This window comes from Dama dama, chromosome 24 (genome assembly GCF_033118175.1).
Source record: "Dama dama isolate Ldn47 chromosome 24, ASM3311817v1, whole genome shotgun sequence".
In the NCBI taxonomy this organism is placed as follows: Eukaryota; Metazoa; Chordata; class Mammalia; order Artiodactyla; family Cervidae; genus Dama; species Dama dama.
The window spans coordinates 59,081,677-59,095,498 of NC_083704.1; the positions used below are offsets into that span (position 1 = coordinate 59,081,677).

General features: G+C 54.8%; 1 protein-coding gene across 1 annotated transcript in view; it reads left to right on the top strand.

Annotated features, from left to right (window-relative positions):
• The window catches only part of SLC6A11 (solute carrier family 6 member 11), a 124,260-nt gene extending 111,655 nt beyond the window's left edge, over positions 1-12,605 (top strand). The window contains exons 9-14 of the mRNA XM_061127589.1: positions 2,027-2,139; positions 4,826-4,963; positions 7,428-7,530; positions 8,250-8,350; positions 9,171-9,341; positions 12,453-12,605. Of these exons, the coding sequence (XP_060983572.1) occupies positions 2,027-2,139; positions 4,826-4,963; positions 7,428-7,530; positions 8,250-8,350; positions 9,171-9,341; positions 12,453-12,605 (779 nt within the window). The remainder of the gene's footprint in view (positions 1-2,026; positions 2,140-4,825; positions 4,964-7,427; positions 7,531-8,249; positions 8,351-9,170; positions 9,342-12,452) is intronic.
• Positions 12,606-13,822: the final 1,217 nt, after the last annotated feature.

The window sequence follows — 13,822 nt, forward strand, 5'->3', positions numbered from 1 at the left end:
TTAACTGTATTACAAATGCATAATGCAATCATTCTGAAAAGAATGGGAAAGAAAAGCGCTAACAAAAGTGAATTTCAGGAAGCAGTATGTTGACTGAACATTGCAAAGCTCAAAACATGTTCCATATTGTACTGAAATTCCTAGAGAGTACAATAAGGCAAGAAAAAGTGAAAATATTAAGATTATAAAGGAAGAATAAAAACTGTCTTCATTCATAAACAACATGATTGACTACATAGAAAATCCTAAGAAATCTACAAAAAAAAATTACTAAGTGAATTTAGTAAGGTCACAGGATAGAAAGACAATCAAAAATCTTTGGTATTTTTTTATACCAACAACAAACAATTGGGAAATTTTTATATTCTGCTTTTCACAAAATGTAATTTAAAAATGAAAAGGTAAGCAACAGACTTGGAGAAGATAACCATAATTCTTTTGTTTCATAAAGGGTTTGTATCCCAAATATATTAAGAATTCTCACAACTAAATAAAAAGGAGCTAACCCAACTGAAAATGGGCAAGAACACAGGAGGCGCCTCACAAAAGAAGATGTTGATATGTAGGAAATTCCTTGATGGTCCAGTGATCAGAATTCCTTGCTTTCACTGCTGAGGACCTGGGTTCAGTCCTTGGTTAGGGAACTGAGATCCTGCAAGTCACAACATGGGCAGAAAATAAATAAATAAATAAAAATTTTAAATAAACAATAAAAAGATTTATGAATGGACAATAAAGATATGTGAAGATACTTCACATTGTTAGTCATCAGGGACATACAAATTAAAAACATAATGATATAACATTTCATACCCTCTATAATGACTAAATTTAAAAGACTGACAACATCAAGTGTTGACAAGGATGTGGAGCCCCTGAAACTCTCAAGTGTTGCTGGTAGGAATGTAAAATGACAGAGTCACTTTGGAAATCCGTTTGGCATTTCTTAGAAAATTAAACATATGATTCCCATATGACCTGGTAATTCCCCTCCTAGATAGGATGAACAAAGCTAATCTAAGGTGAAAAAAAAAAGATCAGTAGTTGCCCAGTACAAAGACAGGGAATGAGGATGGGGAGACTGAGAGGGGCAGCAGGGGGTGGAGGAAATGTTCTCTGTCTTCACTGCAGTGGTGGTTATCTGGGTGCCTCCACTTTTCAAAGCTCATTGAATTATACACTTAAAATGAACACTTATGATAGGTAAATTAGCCTTTAATAAGGCTGCTTTTTAAGGTAGAAGATAATCAAGATAAATGTCTCTTGAACATTTACCTTTTTAAGTGCTTTCCATATTTTCGCGTCATCCCACTGAACTCTGCCAACTGCCTTATTAGGCAGGAATCCCTTGTTCCCATTTTCTAGCTGAGGAGACAAGGGTAGAGCTCACAGTAAAGAATGGGGATTTGAACCCTTGGCCACCGTGCTGCAGGGCTAGAACATCGACTCCCATCCTTGACAGTAATAAAGCCCATCCTGTGGCTGTGCTATCAAGCCCCCTATTGGGAGCAGTCAAGAGAAGTGAGTGTGGACCTGGGAGATGAGAAGCTCAGAGGAGAAGGTGTTCTGGGTGGACCATCATTTGTGCAAGCCCTGACTCCTAATTACTTACATAGGTATCATTGGTCCTTTTGTCACCCTAGACTGGCTGAATTAGGATCTCTCGGTGGGCCTGAGAACCTGCAGTTTAATAAGAATGCCTCCCACCACCCACCTCTCCTCACCTACCCCAGTAAGAATAGAGACATGTCTATACAGAGGAGGGTCTGGGTGTCAGACTAACATGGGCTTGAATCTTGACCCTTCCAGACACTTGCTTCCTTCTCTCTGCCTCATCTTGCTCATCTGTACAATGGGTATCCTCGTAGAACCAGGAGCATGGGGTGGCTGTGAGATGTATGTGATTCAAGGAAGAATTCAGCACAGTACCTGGCACAAAAGAAACACTTAGTCCATTTTAGATGAACATAGCAATTGAATGAGGCACTGAACTCCACTCAGCCCCTTCTCTCTGCTTCCTCTCCAGGCCCTGGCCTGGCCTTTATCGCCTACCCCAAGGCCGTCACCATGATGCCCCTCTCCCCTCTCTGGGCTGCCTTGTTCTTCATGATGCTCATCTTCCTGGGCCTGGACAGCCAGGTAAGTGGGGACCCCAGGCGGCAGTGGCAGCGGGGGGCAGGTGCTGCCCCCAGGAACAGATCTGGGGCCTGCACACCACATCCTGGTTCTGGCCAGTTGGGACCAACCAGATCATAAAAGACCTGGGAACACAGAAAAGCATCTGCTTCCTTCCTTGATCTCCACATCGGGGCCCCCATGACATGCCCCAGGTGGCCACCTGGGTGGGTCGTGGGTACCACCACCAGCTCCTGCTCCCCCCACATCCGCACCCCACCCCCACCCGCCTCTGTTCTCCTGCCTCTCCCAGACCCACCCCCACTTGGCAGCCCGCCTTCCTCCGTGAAGGATGTGGAGTTAGAACTAACAATTTATGTGTTCACATTTTCCTTTCTGTTAACGCAAATGTGTGCACTTACATCTTTTCACCCCCGCCCACCCTCCCACCCTCTTTCAATCCCCTCTCTGGTTTTCCTGCTGGAACCCTGTGGCCTCCAGTCTCTCTTCATCTCCAGAAATCAACCCTTGGCCCTGCTGCTATATTGTGGCTGGCCTTCCTAAGAGCCCCAGAGAAGGTCTTCCAGCCAAAGCCAGGCGCTCTGAGGCCCTCAGACAGGGGTGTCTTGGCGAGGTGCTTCCTGCCACCCTACCTGTGACCTTGAGTGAGTCACGCAGCATCCAGGCCCCGTGGCTGGTGTGTCTGTCAATCCAGCCAAGTCCTATTTCTTCCCCTGGATGGTTTCTCAGAAACTGCTAAGCCGAGCTGCAGAAGCAACTGGGTGTTTTTGCTGATAACCGTCCCTCCATTGTCACGGCAGAGGCCTCAGGAGGGATCAGCAGCTTGTGTGACAGTGACAGCCTGTCTCCGCAGATGGGTGTGGGGGCCGGGCCTGGGCTCTGCGAGCCCCTGGGCTGAGCCAGACCAGCACTAGGGCTGAGATACTCTGTTTACAAAGGGGACCTGGGGCCCCAGGGCGGGGGGTGGCTGCTCAGACCATCCCCAGGTGTGCCTGGGCTGTGTCCTCAGCTTTCAATCATGATAACCATATGGGCTGGAGGGGGGGGGGGGGGGCGCCTTCTGTTATCCCCATTTTACAGAGGAAGAAACTGAGGCTCAGAAAGGCCAAGTGACTTGAAGGGATATGCACCCAGGTCTCTGCACTGCGTAGACCATCTGCTCTGATGCCTCTTCGGTTTAAGTGCTGGATCAACAGCGTCCCCTGAGTCCCCTTCCTTTACCTGGGGACCCTAGAGAAAGGACGAGCACAGATAGTCTTCCCCCAGAGACAGGACAGACTGGAGGCCAGGAGCCTGGGCGTTGGCGTCTAGACTGAGTTTAAGTCCCAGCTCTTTCCAGCCGTGTGACTCCGGGCTGTGCTGCAGTCCCTTTCCACAATGAGGATGGAAATACCTTCCCTGGGGAGATAGACATGGACCAGAAAGGACATGGAGCCAAGCAGTGGCCCCAGGGACAGGGGTGCCCCCAAATAATGACCTCCCAGGGCCCCACGGTAGTGACGATCGCCCCCTTCAAATTCAGGCCCTAAAATGTTAGACCTTTGTGACCTCGGGGCAAGTTACTTACACCACTATGCTTCTGTGTCTTCTTTACAAAAAAGGGACAATGGTGGAACTTAATACATAGAGATTAAATAAATTAACATCTGTTAACTACGTAGAACTGAGCCTGGCACACAGCAAGCACCGTGTGTTCACCACTGTTGTTATTATTCATTTATCAAACATTTTCTGAGCATCTGCCCGGTGCCACTTGAAGTAGATGTCAGTGACATGGCCCCTGCCTTCCAGGGTCTCACCTTTTTGTAAGGAGACAGATCTGAGCAAGCATGGACCCCACAGATGAGGGGTATGGACTGGGCCTGGAATAGGGGCTGGGGTCTGTTCTGCTCAAGTTGAGGGCAAGAAGAAGCAGTTAGGAAAAGGCTTATGCAGGAGATCTGCCCGCAGTGCTGGGAGAACTCGGGGAGGGGGTGCGGGATATGCTGGGCTGTTGGGTCTGGGTGTTGAGGGTTGAGTAGGAATGTGGCTGATCTCACACCTGGCCCTGATCACAGAGATGCATAGTGGCTCAAGCTCTGCCATCTAAACTTGCCCAGCCCAAACACAAGAGCTGGGCATTAGCTCCCCTCATTGCCCTCCCCCCAGCAGAAGGCCACCCGCCCACCGGAAGCAAAGGGCAGGGGCACTGTCACAGGCCTGGAGGATGAAGTAAGTCAGGCCCCCACAGACTGACCAGAGCCCTCAGCTCTCAAGACAGTTACCCAGACTGCCATCTCGCTTCCCAGGCCAAGACTGGATCTCATTTATTTCGTCCACCCCAGAACAAGGCCCAGCACATGGGCACGTGACTGGCAGCATAAGGGAGAAGGAATTCTAGCTTTAGAGTCAGGAGACCTCATCTCAAGGCCTGACTCTGTTGCTTCCTTGCGGAGAGACTTTGGGCTGGTCACCTCCCCTCTTTGAGCTTCAGGGTCCTCTTGTGTTGAATGGGCCTGCTGGCATTCTGTAAATGCGGGGGAGACTGTTGTTATTCTTGGGTCCGCCGTCAGGGTGAGGAAGTGTGCGAATGAAGGCAAGGCCCGGCGGGGAGGGAAGCCCAGGCTTTAGGGCTGCTGTGCCTGCCTGGAGCCAGGGCCTCTGATGGCCTTTCTCTGGAGCTTCGCACCGTCATTTCTGCCCCGTCCAGTTCGTGTGTGTGGAGAGCCTGGTGACCGCCGTGGTAGACATGTACCCCAAGGTCTTCCGGAGGGGCTATCGGCGGGAGCTGCTCATCCTGGCCCTGTCGGTCACCTCCTACTTTCTGGGCCTTGTGATGTTAACGGAGGTGAGTGATAGCCACAGGGGTAAGTGATGTGGACAGGGTAATATCAGGGGTAAGTGCCTGGGCTTTGGTGGTGCTAGTGGTAAAGAACCCACCTGCCAGTGCAGGAGACATGAGACGTGAGTTTGATCCCTGGGTCGGGAAGATCCCCTGAAGGCGGACATGGCAACCCTCTCCAATATTCTTGCCTGGAGAATCCCATGGACAGAGCAGCCTGGTGGACTACAGTCCATGAGGCTGTGAAGAGTTGGACACGACTGAAGTGACTTAGCATGGACATGTTTGGGTTAGGCGGATCTGACATCACACCCCAGCGCTGACCTTGACTGGCTGTGTGACCCTGCCTCCAGGTCCGGCACTTCTCGGGGACTCTGTGTTCTCGTGTTTGTAATGGGTCATCGTGAGACTCCGTGGAAGTTCTCGTTCAGCACTTGTATAAGTGCTCAGCTCCAGGTCTCCATCACCAGAAGGAATAAAACTCACAATGAGAAAGGCTGAGTTTACCTGCTCATTATGAGCAGCCATGGCAACCCACTGCAGTATTCTTGCCTGGAGAATCCCCATGGACAGAGGAGCCTGGCAGGCTACAGTCCATGGGGTCGCAAAGAGTCAGACACCACTGAGCAACTAAGCCCATGAGCATCCAGATGCCCCTGCTACCCCTTTTAGTAAAACTTCTGAGTGAAGGAGGCAGTGTCTGCCGGACAACCCTCAGCTAGTGACTTTCACTGTCCTCAAGTCCAGAACAGGCTTCATCACTGAGGAACCTGGACACCTTAAGGCGCTGTGTGTTCCAGCTCCCACCTTCCGCATGTCCCCTCTTGTCTCTGCCAGGCCTGTGGGCAGGGAGGGGTTCATCACACCCCCAAATTCAGACTGTCTCATAAAGCCATGATTTTTTTCCCTCCTGTAGCATCCTAATAGATACTTTCTTAAGTAACTTGGGAAGGCAAAATTAGGTATCTTTTTACCCACACTCACAAAATTAATTTTATGAACCAAGCCGCTCTCCCCCCCTCCCAAATAACCAGAAAACTGTTGCCAGGAGACACAAAGGGGTTTTGTAAGGCACATGGAAAAAGTGAGGGAATTTAGAATCTGTCAAAGCAGCTGCCGTGGTACTGGGGTCAGTCTGCTGATCTTCGTCATTCTCTGCTTCTCAACTCAAAAAAGCCACCTCCTCCTGGAAGCCTCCTCTGCTTTCCTTCCCACCCAGGACTTCATTCTAAGCTCGGTCCAGTCTCCGTCTGGACATTACAGTGACCTGTGTGTTCACCTGCCCCACAAGGCCCCAAAGTCCTCAAGAACAGGAGCCGGCCTGGATCTGTTCTGTGCCCTTGGGGCCTGGCCCGGGGTGTGTAATCCCTGCTCCTAGTCATTGTCACATTAATGGGAGTGATAATCAGCATTTGAGCAATGAATGGTGCCGCATTCCCCCCTGCCTCTCTCCACACAGCCAGTGAGCAGGGCCTCATTAAGTGCTGATTAATTACGCCAAGTAGAGTCTTCTGTCACACTCAAATTGGGGGGTTACCTGATGCCTTCCAGAGGCTGGTGGGACTCCAGGAAAAGCAGGCATTCGTGGGCATCCTCGGCTTGCAGCAGGCCGGTCGCTGGAGGGCTCTCCTGGATGCCAGCTGGCCAGCCCTGGGACCCTGGCTCATGGAGCCCGTCAGGGAGTCAGCGCTCTGCCTGCCCGGACGGGGGATCAGCAGACACGCAGGCCCCATACACCCACCTTTGCCCTCTGCGGAGGCGTGTCTATGAGTGACCGCACCGGGAGCTTAAACCTGCCAAATGGGCCGTGGCAGATTCAGTAATTGCTCGGAGGATCTTCTCCCTCATTTAAACACATTTAAAGCTCTGCTCTTGGGGGAAAATAGTCTGCAAATATCTGCTCTTCCACGGAGGTGAGGCGGTGGGCGGGGAAGGTCTCAGGCTCTGCAGCCGGACGCCTGGGCCCGGTCCTCAGGCCCACGGTGGGTGACCTCTGGTGACCGGTGGGGCGTGTTCTCACCACCCCGGGCCTCAGCTTCCCCGCATGAGCACTGAGGACACCAATAGCCCCGGCCTTATGACCACACGAGGCAGGACCTACGCACACTGCGGTGTGGACGCATAGGAGAGGGCGAGGCTAGAGGCGGGGAGGCCGTCACAGCCTCCTGGAGGGAGGTGCTGAGCCTGCCCGGCCTCCAGTCTCCAGTTTTCTGTGTTGTGGCTAGCATCCAGGCAGCAGAGGCAAGACAAACCTCTGCGATCCCAGCAGCCCCTTAGGGCGGTCCAAGGGGGCCCAGCCATGGTGGGTGTGGCGTTTAGAATGCCGGAGAGACCAGTCTGCCCTGGTGGCCGGGACTCCAGGGTGGTAGGTGACCACAGGGTGGGGCGCCCTCGCCGAGAGCTGGCTGACCCTGCTCTCCCGTATGTCTGTCTGTCACTCTTCCCCCGTGTCTGGCCTCCCACCCCGCAGGGCGGTATGTACATCTTCCAGCTCTTTGACTCCTACGCCGCCAGCGGAATGTGCCTTCTCTTTGTGGCCATCTTCGAGTGCATCTGCATCGGCTGGGTGTACGGTGAGTGGAGGCCGAGCCCGCCACCCCACAGTGCCCGGGACCTGGGTGGGCTGGGCTTCCCTGTAGCCTATCTCCATCACCCTCTGACCCTCAGGCACATCTTGGGTTCTCCCACCTGTTGGAAGACCCTACTGCTTGTATACCCTTTTGCAGCACAGGGAGGGGTTCCAGTCTCAGGCACTGTAACCTTGGGTCCATCCTTCTGCCCCCGAGGCTCAGTTTTCCCATCTGTATAATGGAGTAGTCGTCACCATGGCTCCTGGTAGGAGGGGGTGGAGACAAACCAGCCAGCCCAGTGGCAGGCCCTCGGCACCTGCCTTTCGGCCTTCCTGTTCCCCAGACTGAGGGAGTGGATGAGAGTTGCTGGGCTTGTGAATAGACACCCACCAGCCCTAAAATCTGAGCCCTGACCCCCACCCCACCCAGGCAGGCCAGCCAGCCTGACCCCGCTCAGAGTGACCACCTTCCACCTTTTCCCCAGAAACTCCTGACTGTGTCCTGGGCCTCATGGCCTGAGTCAGGAGGGGTCTCTTCAGAGCCCCTTCCACCATAGTTTATCCTAATGCTGCACATAGCTAACACCCTGGTAGTTTTTAAGCAGCAAGTAGGGTCCCTGCCGCAACTTGTCTCCGGCTGGGGAAAGCACTCATCGCCTTTCCTCTGAGTCTTGTACAGAAATTCTCTGGGGTGTGTGTGCCCGTCTGCTTTATTCTGGACAGGAAGCAACCGCTTCTATGATAACATCGAAGACATGATTGGCTACCGGCCGTTGTCACTCATTAAATGGTGCTGGAAAGTCGTGACCCCCGGGATCTGTGCGGTAAGGGTGCTGCCAGGAGCCACCTGCAGCCCACCACTCCCCTACTTTTCCACCCCCCGCCCACTGCTCCACCCCAGAGCCCAGGCCTGGCTGAGGCCAAAACTGAGGAGGTAGGTGATGTCCCCCTGGGGGACCCTCTGTGCACTCAGAAGTCCAAGGCAACTGACACCTTTCCAAGCCAGTGTTTTTTTGGGGGACAGTCTCTGGGCTGGGCCAGGGGGCCTCACTAGGCCCCCAGTCATGCCACCAGCTTGCTGTGTGACAGTGAGCAAGTCACCTCTCTTCCTGGGACCTCAGATTCTAAACCCGCAGCCTGGGCAGACGGCGCCCACCTCCATGGGGGCTGAGGGTCCCGTGAAAGACATCTGGCTCTGCTGTTAACAATGAAGCAACAGCTTGAGGATAGTGAGAGACTCACGCTCTGCCCCTCAGACCAAACTGCGGAGAGGCCTTGGTGAAAGGATGTTTAATTAAAGAAACAAAACCGCTGCTCTTCACCCAGTCCTTGGCACTGGAAGTATCTCAGAGCATCTTCACCAACCACCTTAGTTTTGAAAGTCAGCTTTGAAACCAGCCCTGAGAAGTAGCTAGAAAAAAAAAAGTTAAAATTTCTGACTGTTTGGAGGCTGGAGGTCAGGCTCCTGGGGGGGGTCGAGGAGGGTCTCCTGGGACCTGTGGGGTCTGTTCCCTGTGCTTCTCGCCGTGGACAGGCAGGATGCCACCTCTCCGAGGCCACCGCACAGGGTCGACCGTCTCCCCTACCGGCCGCCCGCACCCAGGCTGAGGGCCATCCCGGGGACCTCTCCCCGTCTCTCTGCAGGGCATCTTCATTTTCTTCCTGGTCAAATACAAGCCCCTCAAGTACAACAACGTGTACACCTACCCCGCCTGGGGCTATGGCATCGGCTGGCTGATGGCCTTGTCCTCCATGCTCTGCATCCCGGTCTGGGTCTGCATCAAGGTGTGGAAGGCAGAGGGGACACTGCCAGAGGTGAGCAGCCCGGGCGGAGGGGTCGGCGAGGGTGGCTGGGAAGTGGGGCGGGGCGGGGGGGAATGTGACACAGGGCGGGGCTGGCTATATGCTAGAAGGGCTGTGCTGGTGAGTGTGAGTGTGGTCACGGGAGTCTCTGGGCCCCCGCTTCCTCATCTGGGCCACGGGCGTGATGAGAACGTACCCCCACGTGTCTCCTGGGGAAGGCTGGCCAGCTCCTCCATGGCAGGGGTTCATCAGTACTGTTGTGTGGAGGCCTGGAGATTGAGCTGCTTCCCCTGAGTTCAGCCTCGGTTTTCCCATCTGTGAAATGGGTCAGCAATAGTCCCTCACTTATAGAGGTTGTTTGAGGACTCAGTGAGTGCATAGAGGGACAGCACTTGAGCCAGGACTTGGGGGGAGAGAGGGGCCAAGTGTCAGCTCTTGGTGTTCCATTGATCCCGTTCATTAACGACCCTGTTTCCAGGGCACGGGGAGAGAGTCTGACATCTGGGGGCATCTGTCCTGTGCCGTCATCGTGCAGAGCTCTCTCTGTTCTGTGTCTCCTCTATCCTCAGAGAAACTCAGTCACTCGCCTAAGATCAGACCACCAAGAATTAGCAAACTGACCATTTTCAACAATTTTATTGAAATATGTTTTCTGTATCATGAAATTCACCCATTTCTGATATAATTCAGTGGCATATTTTTTGTAGCAATGTTCTGTGTCATGCTGTCATCACCATAAATCCATTTGCAAACATTTTTATTTATTTATTTGCATATATTCTTATTTATTCATAAGATTCCCAGTGCCTGTTTCCAGTAAGCCCTGTCCCAAGCCCCAGACACCCAGAAATCTCTCTGTATATGCTTCTTCTGGGCGTTTTCCTGCCAATGAAATTGTGCTGTCCATGTTCTCCTGCTTGTTTAGTGAATTTGGGCCCCGGCCCGTCATAGCCCGGACACCCTGTCTCTCTTCACGCTCCTTTCCCACCTGCTGGGGGATCAGGAGGTCTGAGTCAGCTTCACGCCCCCTTTGCTAACCGCGTGCTCTGTGCCAGACGCTGCTCTAAGCCGTCCACAGTCAGTAGGCTGCCGAGTCCTCATAGGTGTCCTGTGAGGTGGAGGTGCTTCCTGTCCCCATGTCACAGGTGAGGAAGCTGAGCACAGAGGGGAAGCCAGTTACCCCAGGGCACGCAGCCTTGGCGTGCTGGAGCAGGCACCCTGAGGCTGTGCCTTCATGCCGCATGCCCCTTGCCTGGCTCCGGCCCCAGTGCAGCACCCCGGGGTCTCGGGGCTGAGCTGTGTCTCACAGACATGGCCTGTGTGCCGATGCCCCCCAAGGTGCGTGCCAGCCCAGAGTCAGCTCCAGCCAGCCCTCCTGTCCACCCAGGGGAGAGCTAGCACCCAGCCAGGTCCCGGGAGCAAGCCGAGAGGGAAGGTCCCTTTCTCCAGCCTGCTCCTGCCCCCAGAGCAAGGCCGAGTCCTCCGCTCCTGCAGGGAATGCAGGACAAGGGCAGTTGTTGATTCTGACTTGGGACCAGGCATGTCCAGAGGAGAGCTGCCCTGGATCCCAAATACCTTGGCCCCGGCTGGCCCCTGCCAGTGAGTTCATGTCCCTCCATTTCCAGAAGAGCTTCCCAGGTGGCGCTAGTGGTAAAGAACCTGCCTGCCAGTGCAGGAAATGTAAGTGATGCAGGTTCTGCTCCTGGGTTGGGAAGATCCCCTGGAAAGGGAAATGGCAACCCACTCCAGTATTCTTGCCTGGGAGAATCCTATGGACAGAGGAGCCTAGCGGGCTACAAGCCCGTAGGGTGTCAAGAGTCGGACATGACTGAAGACACATGCACGCATTTCCAGAAGGTTCTACCAGCTGATGGGAAGGATTTGGAAGGAAAGATGGAGGTCAGAGAGTTGCTCTGAGGGCAGGTAATCTGTGCTAAGAGCCATGCACAGGTCAGCAAATCTGAGGACACCTCAGGAAAATGACGCTCGAGGCAGGTGCCGCTGTGAACCTCTTCGAAAGACAAGGGACCGAGATGCAGAGGGTTAAGTTCTTGCCTCAGTGAAGCGGTGGAGCTGGGAGTCCAGCCCAGGCACTCGGCTCCAGAGCCCATGCTCCCAGCTCCTGTCCTCTGTCAAGATCCTAGCACCTTGCCTGGCACCTAGGAGATGTTCAGCATGATGGTATTATGGGGGAAGAGGGGCGTCCTGCCTGTTAATCCCTCTTGGGCAGAATAGGCCCAGCCTATTAGGCATGGCAGGATCTGAACATGAAAACAGGACCTTGATTGTAAGAAACCAGCATGCCAAAGTCCTTCCAGCCTTCTTGGGGAAAGGGCCCAGGAAGGACCTCCCACATCCTGGCCTGACGTCTTCTGGAGGTGCACGTGAGGCTGAGGTCGGGCGGGGCGGGGTGCCCAGGCAGGATCAAGGGGGCAGGAGCGTGTGTCAGGGGTAGAGTGGATGATGGCCACCCCATCCGCCCAGCACCCTGTCTGCCGGCCACTCTGCGGGGTTGGGGCCTTAGCAAGAATGTTTCCATCTTCAGACATACACCTCCTGTTCCCTAGACGGGGATGACGGGCATGCTGATGACCTTCTCTGGGAAACATACCCATTTATGCAGAAACCACTGTATAGACGGCCCCGGAGGTGCTCTAGCTCACCCTCACAGCAGAGTCCCCAGGAGGAACTGCTGGCCCATCTCACAGGTGGGACAGTGCGGTGCGGTGGTGTTAGGTGACTGGCCTCACACGTATCAAGGCCAAGCAGGGCCTCAGAGCCCAGCGTCAGCTTGCCCAGGAAGGAAGGATGCGGCCTGGGTATAGCGCCTGCGTCCTGGCCTCCTGCAGTGGGCCAGGTACAGGGCGGGCAACACTGCTCATCGTCTCCTTCCTCATCCAGCGCTGGCACCCTGTGGTCCCCGTGTCCCCGGGTGGGGGCGGGAAACAGATCTCCAGGCCGATGCATTGCCCAGGGCAGAGCTCCAAGCCCGGCCTGCCGTTTCCGCAGCATGCCCCACCCCCCGAGGTGTCTGCTGTGCAGTTGGGAGGCGCCGAGGCAGGCCCCCCGGGGACCCCAACAACCTCTCTTCTCAGACAACTCTTTTCCTCTCCAACCGTGTAGAGATTCCGCAAGTTGATGATCCCCAGCGCCGACCTGAAAATGCGGGGCACACTTGGGGCAGGCCCACGGACGGTGGCGGTTAATGACTGTGACGCCAAACTCAAGGGCGATGGGACCGTTGCGGCCATTACAGAGAAGGAGACGCACTTCTGAGCGCCCTGCCACCTCGATGGCCCTCCTCCTGCTCCTCGCCCCCTGCCGTCCACCGCCGTGTGTACAAATGAATACCTGAACCGCGTTCTTCACCTAGTGGTAGAGGCTTGCTCGTTTCTGGTTTTTGTTTGTTTGTTTGTTTGTTGCACAGGATTTATTAACAAGTTAATTTTAAGGTGGCCGTGCCCACTCTGGTTTCAAGTCATGCCCCCTCCTCATCCCACCCCCACAACTGCCATGTGAGTAACGATGTGAAAAGATAACCCTATACAGGGACTTCTCATGTGAGGAGGGTGTAACAGCATTCCCTCGGGGTTAGGAAGAAGCTGTACCAGAGGACCGGACTTTTTATCCTCGGGCTGTGGGGTGAGCGGGTGGGAGCGAGGTCTGCCTCCTCCATCAGCCTCTGAACCGACCTGTCCGTGCCCCGCGTTAGTCCAGTCTGTCTGTCTCCACACCGCCAGGCTTCCCCTGAAGCCCCTCCCTTGCCCGTCCTCCCCGGCTTCCCGGAGGTGGTGGGTTTGCAGACAGCAAGGCTATGTCAGAGAAGAAAACGTCCCGGCCGACTCAGGACTCCTGGGCGGCAGGCCCCCCTCTGCCCTGGTCCCTCCGAGTGACCTGGGCTCTTCCCAGCCCTCCTGGGTCTCCCCGGTGGGGATGGCTGGGTCAGGTGAGCTCTGGGGGTTTCTGCCTGGCCTGGCCGCATCTCTCCACGGATCCTTTGCGTGCCTCCTGGGCGTGCAGACCTGCTGTTGATCTTGGATTCTTCTGAAGACTTGCCACTCGTCACTCCCTTCTTTAAAGCAAGTTTAATCTGGAAACCACGTGGCTTGATTTCCTCCGTGAGAGGTTCCTTCCCGTGGAGACCCGCAGACGGCAGGGCTCCTCCGGGCCGTCTGCTCACACGCTCCGCTCTGCCGCTCCATCCTCCTCAGCGGGCTGGCTGGAGGCGCCTGGCTGATGGTTCCTGGGCTCCGTCCTGGTTGCGGCTGTCTGTCCTACCACTGGCCCTACTGGGGTCTGCGCCATGTGACCCCTCCACCAGCCTCCTGAGTCAGAGCTGCAGTCGGGCCTGGAACCGGTTTCATCCTCTGATCCCTTCTTCATCCCCCGACCTCGTCTCCTCCCTCTGACCATCCCCCTTCCCTCTTCCCTCTCCTGCGTTCCTGAAACCCCCCAGTCCCTGCCCACCCTTCCTGCCACTAGCAGAGCCCTGG